General features: G+C 39.4%; 1 protein-coding gene across 2 annotated transcripts; it reads left to right on the top strand.

The window, feature by feature from the left end:
• Nucleotides 1-527: 527 nt before the first annotated feature.
• LOC145658158 (uncharacterized) lies at nucleotides 528-4922 on the top strand. Of its 2 annotated transcripts, none has more exons than XM_081715189.1 (4): nucleotides 528-642; nucleotides 2708-3001; nucleotides 3110-3400; nucleotides 4118-4922. In XM_081715189.1, exons 1-4 carry the CDS (start codon nucleotides 582-584, stop codon nucleotides 4201-4203), a joined length of 732 nt encoding a protein of 243 aa, XP_081571315.1. In that variant the 5' UTR covers nucleotides 528-581; the 3' UTR covers nucleotides 4204-4922. The 2 variants fall into 2 exon arrangements, with proteins under 2 accessions (XP_081571315.1, XP_081571308.1); XM_081715182.1 differs by having other exon boundaries at nucleotides 3968-4922.
• The last annotated feature ends 4498 nt before the right edge of the window (nucleotides 4923-9420 follow it).

Genomic DNA, 9420 nt, shown 5'->3' with positions numbered 1-9420 from the left:
AAAGTCAATGTGTACATTGTAGTGCTGCCCCAGAGTGGACAGCGAATGGATGTGGACGGTTTTGCTTGCTCTGACTTTTCTGCCTCTGTTTGCCCTATCTCAGTTTCATCCTCTAAGCTCTCTCAGTCCTCTGCCTCAAAAACTGCATCTTGACCTTTTTCATCAGACAACTCAATATCTGAGTTTTCATCAACAATTCGCATTAGCATTCTCTCTACCTCTGATAGTGAATTGTTTCCTTCGTAGTTGAAAAATACAGAAAACAAAATATAGGTAATAAGTACAAATGTACACCGTGGAGGACATTTTTTAAACACTCTCCTATCATCGTAATATATTTTTACATGACTTTAGAAAACGGTTTAAAGTGTTCTTAGGAGATTCATATAAAACATGACAACAACATTTCAAGACAAAATTTGCTCAATGATAAGTATTAAGCACTAATTGTTTTTAAAAAAACTATGATAGTCTTGTTCTTTTAAGGTAATGTTGATTAGGGCACTGAATAACTGAGGCTTATTATAATTTTCCAGATTCTTCCAGTGATCCCTACAGTATTGATTAGATTCTCCTGAGCCATGTCATCCTATAGCATGTGTCCCTGGGTCCTGCTGTTATCTGTGCTGATGGTCATAACCGGTAAGTTGACAGAATGGCTTCTTTGTTTTCTAAATGTTTCAGCTTGGTCCCATTCTGTTGTATTATAATCCAGATTTATAACTGTATATCTTTTGTGCTCAGCGTAGAAAACAGAAAACATACCTGAGCATAGAAAACATTTAGTAATTGGCAGAATATAAATTGAGGTAAATGTTGTTTTGTTATTGATACTTGAAAGTATCAAGTATCAAAAGCCATTTTATTTGGTATTGGATATATTTAACAAGCGATAGAGACGAATATTTACCTTATATCTAATATAGCCAACCTTGCTAGGCTACCTTTGGGTACTAGAGAGAGGAACAGAGCCTCTCTTCAGTAATATGCTCCCACACAGGCTGGTGTTCAGTCTTGTCATTCTCTTTATGAGTGCAGGTACCAGGCTGGTTGGGATAGTGGTATATATGAGGTTGATTGCGTTCCTCAAGTAACCCTTTTCTCTCAAGCTTCTTCCCTTTATGAGACCAAATCATTGGGGCTCATCTCTTGGGATTTCTCTGGTATCTCTCTATTAAGCTCTGAGTTCTGTGGGTGTGATTTTTGTTTTGTTTTGTTTGTTTGTTTTTAAGGGGTGGGGGGTGTCTGTTAATTTTCACATTATATCACAGGTGTAAAAAACTTAATTCTCCTCCCATTCCAGACATTAACATACAAACATAATGCATTGTCAGACTTCTATAAAAGACAGACAATACACGTAAAATCAAAGGACAGAATAGATTATATTTGTAAGGGCTGGCACTGCGCCGAGGCCCCCCGGCCACCAGAGGGAGAACTTGAGTCAACCAGACTACTAATCAGGCTTGATGCCTGACAGCTGGGCTAGATCTGTAAAAGCTCAGTGACCCAGTCGCTCAGTGTTGGGTCCTTGCTAATGTTTTGAGCCAAGCTCCTAGCTGGTAACTCTGGGTATTGAGGTCTGTGAGCCCTTTGTAGCACCTCTCTTCTGCTCTGTGAGGGTGTATGTGTTTTTACACATCCCCTCCTTTCTCCAGTTTTACCTCTTGAGTCTGTCTCTCTCCCGAGGCTTTCCTTAGCCATCAGAGTTCCTCCAGGTTTCTGGTTTTGTTTGGGAAGTTTTAGTTTGGTTTTCCCCAGTGTATCGGGGATGCCATTCTTCCTGTGCTGTCCTTTGTTCTCCCTTTTTCCACGCTTGGAGTGGTGGTTCAGTTTTTCCTCTTGTTTTATCTGTTCCAAGGTCTAACTGTTCTGCTCACGGGCCCACCATCATTAGAGCGTGGTTGCTCACCCAGTAGGCTGTCAGTGTCATCACCTAGCTGATGTGGGTTTGAGCTCACCCAACAATATTATCATGCTGTCAGTTTCCATGTTCTTAGGAAAGGTTGCCAAATAGTATTTTGGTAGACCTTCTGACAGCGTATCTAATCTTCTCCATGGTATGGGGATGGGACATGACTTTCCTGATCCAGTTACTGTATGTGGGTGGAATGGATTCTTTCCATTTAAATGGTGACTTTCCTAGAGAAAGTCTCAAAGATGACTTGCCAGAATGTGTAGAGCTTTGGCCATTTCCAAAATGAATGCAGTAGTATTGGGGTTACAGGAGTAGGAAAGCGTAATGGAAAGCAGTCTGGCTTCAAGGCAGCAAAGTCCTCCATAACTGATCTGGTCTAAAAGGAGTGTGGTCTCTGTCTGATTTATGCTCTTATGCAGTTGTTTCTGTTTTTATTCTATATTTTTGTTATTTAGTGCCTTTTAAAACTCCAGTTTCTTAATCTTTCAGAGCATGTATCGACATCTTCAGTAATAGTGAATCTTCATGATGATGCTACTCTCTCCTGCCAAATAGTTGCCAAATAGTATTAAACATTGTGGTAGACTTTCTGACAGTGTATCTAATCTCCATGGTGTGGGGATGGGACATGACTTCCCTGATCCAGTGACTATATGTGCGTGCAGTGGGGGGTTTGAAAGCAGTCTGCCTTCAAGGCAACAAAGTCCTCCATCACTCATCTGGTCTAAAAGGGTTGTGGTCTGATTTATTGAATGCCTTTTTAAACTCCACTTTCTTAATCTCTTTCAGTGCATGCACCGACCTCTTCAGTAAAGGTGAATCTTCATGACGATGCTACTCTCCCCTGCACTCAGACGTGTTCTGGTCTGGTCACATGGACTGTCTTTGATAAACAACATGACATTCTGGCTCAGTGTAACCAGACATCCTGTCAGTCAAAGGAGGGATTTCACATGTCACATGATCAGTACCTGAAGGGAGATCTCTCCCTCACCATCACTGATGTTGATTACACTAAGAGGACCTGGTACACCTGTGAATGTGATGGTGTAGACATCTGTGATGTGAGACTACGGATAGAGGGTAAGGTTTGTTCTCTCAGTCTTTGCTAATGAACCCTTAATGATTTAGGTTTAATAGTGTGTATTAGATTTGAGCCCATTTGAAGTTCCTGATGGTTTTTGTTTTCAGCATTGAGTTCTTCAGTTTGGATCAAGCCCAATGAAAATCTGGTGCTGGATTTGCCCATATCAGAGTCAGTGAAGGTGATGTATAACAGCACAGGTGCAGCTGCTCCCTCTAGTGGACAGATCTGCACAGTGGCTGGAAGCTCATTACAATGTAAAGATGAATACGCACAGAGAGCATCTCTGATCTCTGCTGTTGAGCTGAGAGAAACAGCACCATCTGATAGTGGAGTTTACACGATCTGGGACACCAGTAATAAAGAAGTCATTCACACATACACAGTTACTGTTGAAGGTATGTATTCAATGTGAATACTGTGATCTCAATGTTGTCTAGAATTATTTTGTTAGGGAGATAGTGTATGTAGTGTCAGTAAGGAATCTAGATAAGGTGTAATGATAAAAATTTAATGCAGATCTCAATAACTACATTATAACTGCAGACTGTTAAAGAATGGCATCTTCTCAGCTTACGAAACCCTAGTAGTATGGTGTTTTTGTTTTGTTTTTTTTAATTAGTAAACTTGTGCATGAATAATGTTTGTCATGAAGGGGATGCAAAGTCAGACTGCTTTCTTGCATCATGAATGGTCTGTTTATTGTTTGTCAGACTGTAATATGTAATTATGAAACTGAGGCCTTAGTCCTGCTGTTGTGTGCATGTAAATGTTATCTAATTATGCTGTGTTAATATGTAAATGTAGTCAGTGATGGTGTAGTGATTATGTACCAGAGTGAACACTGAACCATCATATGAACCACAGTTTAAACAGCATATGACACATGTTAAAACCATACACATGATTATAACTCTGTACTGTTTAAATAGTGGTTTATATTTACTGACAATCGTGTGTTTCAGAAGTCCAGCCATGTCCAGATCAGAGCTCCACAGTGATGGTGTTGGCGGTGCGCCTGGCTCTGATGGGGGCGGGGCTTGTGGCAGCAGGGCTGGTGATTGTGCAGCTGAGGAAAAAATCTAATATCTATGAAATACTTTGTTGCCTTGAAGGCAGACTGCTTTCAAACCCCCCACTGCACCCACATACAGTCACTGGATCAGGGAGAGCACGAGGCGTGATGACAACACACCTCTGACACTTCTGCGTTAAAGTGGCGCATGCGGCCTGTGAGCAGGTCAGCATTCCCAAGTCTGCACGGACACACCTGCTCATCTGGGTCACCGGGACCGGAGGTCAACCCGGTGGTGCGGTGGATGTCTGGGTGCAGGTCTGGAGCTTCACTCTGCTGATGGAGGCAGTCTGATAAAGGCCACCAGTGTGCTGATGGGGTCCAGCAGGACTGATGCGTTGGGGTTTGCTTCCAAGGCTCTGATTGGCTGGTCCTACCTGACTCATAAACCCTGACTATAATTATAGCATCAACATCACTCAAAGGCTCGTATCTCAGAACCTTCTGGCTCTATCCTTCTGTGAACATGTGTTGTAAAAAGCGCAATATAAATGAAATTTGATTGAAAAATATTATGCAGGAAAGCAGTTTCTCTTTATCCTCAGTCATAATGAAAGATCATTAATATTTTATGTAAATGTTTATGTAAATACAAGATTTTACACGAACATGCTACATAAATAAATAAAAGCATTATTGTTGTTGTTGATGGTGTTAACAATACCCAGCATTAGAATACTTGATCAAATAAACTAAGATTATAATGTATTAATAATGCAAACAAATCTATGTATTAATTTGCTATTTCCCATACAGTAGACAGCTCTGCCTTGACAGCTGAAGTAAATGACTTTGTATGTAATATAGAATGTAATGTGAAAAATAAATTCTGCTTTTAAAAAGTTCTCTTTTCTACCACTAGGTGGTAGTAGCGCTGTCAGTGTTACTACACCACCACCTGTTGTAGATCAACTCAATCTGCTTTTGTAGATCAATTACTTTGTCACTTTATCAGATTCCTAAATGACAGAAAACATACACACACCCTCTGACAGGAGGTGAGTGTAAACAAGCAATGTAAACAAATATAAACACAAACAACTCCACCAACAAACCACTATGTACAAGACAAGCCTTATAGGTGCCAAGGAAACACAGAGGACCAAGGAGTGCAACTGAGAGAGATGAAAAAATATTTATCAGGAATCGCTAAATTACAGCTGTAAACAGTTTTATTGTTTTATGATGGTTTGCAGTTTTTGGGAGATTTGTTGTTGTTTTGTATTTTTGTTGATAGAAATATCTGACTAGGGTTACACAAGGCAGTGTGAACTGCAGGGATCTTACACATGTTTCCTGAACTTCCATGGAGTCCCGTAAGGATGCAAGAATTCCCTGAGCACGGATGTGATGATTTAAATCAAAGAGGAAATATTTTGATCAGTTTTCTTAAAATCTAAATGCAGTTAGCATAAGTTACACATGGGATGACAGGCATGTTGAATTCTAACTTCTGCTCTTTGGATATGAAAATGTCCACTGGCTATGACTGTGAATTATTCTGTAATCTGAATTTGGGTGAAGTGCGCACGTCTAACCCGTCCTGCAGGGTAAGAGTTGATGGATGGGATTAAGGAATAACTCCTTTCGCCTCCGAGTGCCAGTGATGGTTATTAAAAATGTAATCACAAACAACAGAGATAACTGTGAACGTCTTGTTTCAGGTATCATTTTTAGATGTTATCATGGAAAAAAGTGACCTGAAGTCCCCTACAGATTCTATATGATGATGTGAACCTCTTCAGAAAACACGTGATGATGTTACAGAAAACATCACAGATCACAAGTCCAACTTCCCCAAGAGCGGATATTTTTACACTTGAATACCTCACTCTGTTCGGGGTAAGTGGGGTAAGTGAACTGAATAGTGGGGCAGGTTCTAAGGGGGGTTTGTCCTCCCTCAGAGTGTTGGTCACAATGCAGTATTAGTGGTGATATTCAATGATGTACGTTCTAACACCAACACATTCACTATGCACATTAATATACACTCAGGATTGTGAGAAGTATGTGGATGATATGAAGTGAGAAGCATGTTATTACATATATGAGAAATATGGTCTGGAAGAGAAAACAGAACATTCCAATAATAATTCCATCATTATCATTGCTAGGCACTCGTATACAGTAAAACATTAACAGGGAATCTACTATGCAACATGAACATACCGTAATTACTTAGGTTGTCCAATAGCGCCTTCTAGGAGGGGGATGCGGTACTGTTCCTCTATTCTTACAGGAGAAGTTCCAGATCGACACAAAGCTAAAGTTTCTGTGCTAATACATCACATATATTACGCACATCACGACTAACAGTTCAGTCCACACTAATGTTGCCTTACAGCACTAATAGTGAGAAGTGACATCATTATAGGAATAATAATGACAGTATTGAATTAGCAACTCAGTAGGCCAATTCTGTAATGTGTTCACAACGGTCAGTCTTCAGTAATAACACACACACACACACACACACACACACACACCAACCAACCAAATGAACACAGGATGTAACACTATATATCTAGAAAGAGAGAGAGAGAGGGAATATGAGAGGGTCAGAGAGGGAGAGAGAGGTTCAGTATGCCACAAAGGATTATTTTCAAATGAATGGTGTGGACTGTCAGGTCTAAAAGCACCAAGCAGGACAGACAAGCACCAAAGGGTGGTGCGTTCAGCAGAGCGCATCACTCATACGGAACTTCCTGACCTGCAGACCATCTACTACAAGTGGTACCAGACCAAGGACCCCACCCATCTCAACAATAGGCTCTTCTCTCTGTTGAGGTCAGGGAAGCGCTTTCGCTCCCTGAAGACCAACACAGAGAGACTGAAGAGGAGCTTCTTCCCTTCAGACCATTCGGGCCCTGAATCAGGGAAACTGATAAACTGTGGGGACCACCACCATCATGTAACATAACTGTAAATATGTTCAATTACCACCATGTAACATAACTGTAAATATGTCAATTACAAGATGGAACTGTACATTCTGTACATTGTGTACATACATATATACATAACCATATATACATTGTGTATCTAAACATAATATACATATATTGTACATACCTTGTTAATATATTTTTGTACATATATAGAATATATATATTTCTCTATGCACCCCTGTTTTCTTTTTCCTCAGTTTGGACAGAGCACTCAACCATTTCACTGCGAGTTATACTGTGTATGACTATGCATGTGACAAATAAACCAAACTTGAAACTTGAAACTTTTGCTCAGACAAACTGCATTCCCTCTCATCACTGTAGACCTGCTGTTCAGACACACTGCATTCCTCCTCATCAAAAATGTGTATATAGTAAACATGCTTGTAATGAAGTCAACCAAATCCAGTGTCAGTGCGCCACCTAGTGGTCTCCTTGCTCTATGATAATGGATTCAAGACATGTGCTAATTGTCTATCCCATCATGAGCTGAAGCAGGTTCATTATGAAAGTGAAAGTGCTTGGGAAAGCAAAGGGGAGGACAGTCTCCATGACTACATGTCCAACATGAGCCATTAGAAGGGTCTTCACTGGTACAAGACCACCTACTGAGAGAAATATTCAGTTGACTCTTATTTATTTCAGTCCATCAACTTGTTTTATCATTTGACTCCAACCCTCTTCTGTAAAGGTTGACATTCTATCATTTGACCCACAAGCTTGACAATAACTTCAGTCTCAAAACAGCATTTTTTTCTACATGAGCACGATTAATGATCCCATAAGTCAAGTTTATTTGTCATTTGCATAAACATACAGGACATTCATGCAATGAAGTGTTTGTGGTGAGGCTCGGGTGACTCCTCTGCAGCAGTATTGACATTTATACATGCAACTAATGAGTAATTGACAACGATATACGAAATATAAACAGAATATACAGAATATACAACAGCAGAGGAACTGTTGTGTTATGGACAACAAAGTCACTCTGGATAAGAGTGTCTGCTAAACACCTTAAATGTTCATATAAATATGTATGTTACTATTTCAGAATTAATTAATGGTGAACAATTCAGGAATTCAGAAGATATGCACCATTAGTTAATGTATTGTTAAAATTACAGCTTTACTAATCCTGGCTCCTAATAGTCCTTGTGAACCCCAGTTAAAATAATTAAAAATGTAGCCATACAAATGATTTGTTAAAAAATAACAAACAGCAGCTGTAGTTTATGGATTTCCTACGTCATATATGTGACGCGACGAGTCAAACAGGATGCGGAGAAGGGGCACGTTCAATTATACATTTTAATTAACACACAGATGACACATCTAACACCACACACCTCATTAAACACCTTCCAAACACCAACAACACGTACTAAAACACAGGAGACATATATACACACACAAGAGGATTATACAACACAGAACAGGTGGATGACACGAAAGGGCGTGGCAACACGGACGAACACACACGCACACACCAAGACGTTTGAGGAAGGGGCGGGGCTGTAATGTGACAATATATAAATTATCTGTAGCATTTTTACAGCCACTAAACTAAAGTGGAATTCAATATACAGGAATATCTATAAATGTCTATAGGTCATTTACAAATGACATACTTTCAAGTAAACTTAACATTTTAAGTTGTCTGTTAAGAAATGCATAAATGACTTGGTAGTAATTTATGAAACAGCCCCTTACCTAAAGTTATAAAACATCTCAATATATAGACATTTACAAAGGTTGGTAAACATTACTATTGTAAGTATTAAGTACTAGCTGGAACACATTTTTTATTTCCCTGCCTCCATAAAATGAGAGATTTAAAGGATTTGACCAAAATGTACCAAAAAGACAAGAAAGGAGTGACAGTATTTTGTCCTGTACTGTACTAGGAACAGAATTTAGTTACTGTTTTAGTCATCACTATTTGTCCTGTACTGTACTAGGAACAGAATGTAGTTACTGTTTTAGTCATCACTATTTGTCCTGTACTGTACTAGGAACAGAATGTAGTTACTGTTTTAGTCATCACTATTTGTCCTGTACTGTACTAGGAACAGAATGTAGTTACTGTTTTAGTCATCACTATTTGTCCTGTACTGTACTAGGAACAGAATGTAGTTACTGTTTTAGTCATCACTATTTGTCCTGTACTGTACTAGGAACAGAATGTAGTTACTGCTTTAGTCATCACTATTTGTCCTGTACTGTACTAGGAACAGAATGTAGTTACTGTTTTAGTCATCACTATTTGTCCTGTACTGTACTAGGAACAGAATGTAGTTACTGTTTTAGTCATCACTATTTGTCCTGTACTGTACTAGGAACAGAATGTAGTTACTGTTTTAGTCATCACTATTTGTCCTGTACTGTACTAGGA

The sequence above is a fragment of the Electrophorus electricus genome, chromosome 1 (assembly GCF_041902795.1).
Source record: "Electrophorus electricus isolate QZ-2024a chromosome 1, ASM4190279v1, whole genome shotgun sequence".
NCBI lineage: Eukaryota > Metazoa > Chordata > Actinopteri > Gymnotiformes > Gymnotidae > Electrophorus > Electrophorus electricus.
This window is presented reverse-complemented; position numbering and strand designations above follow the sequence as displayed.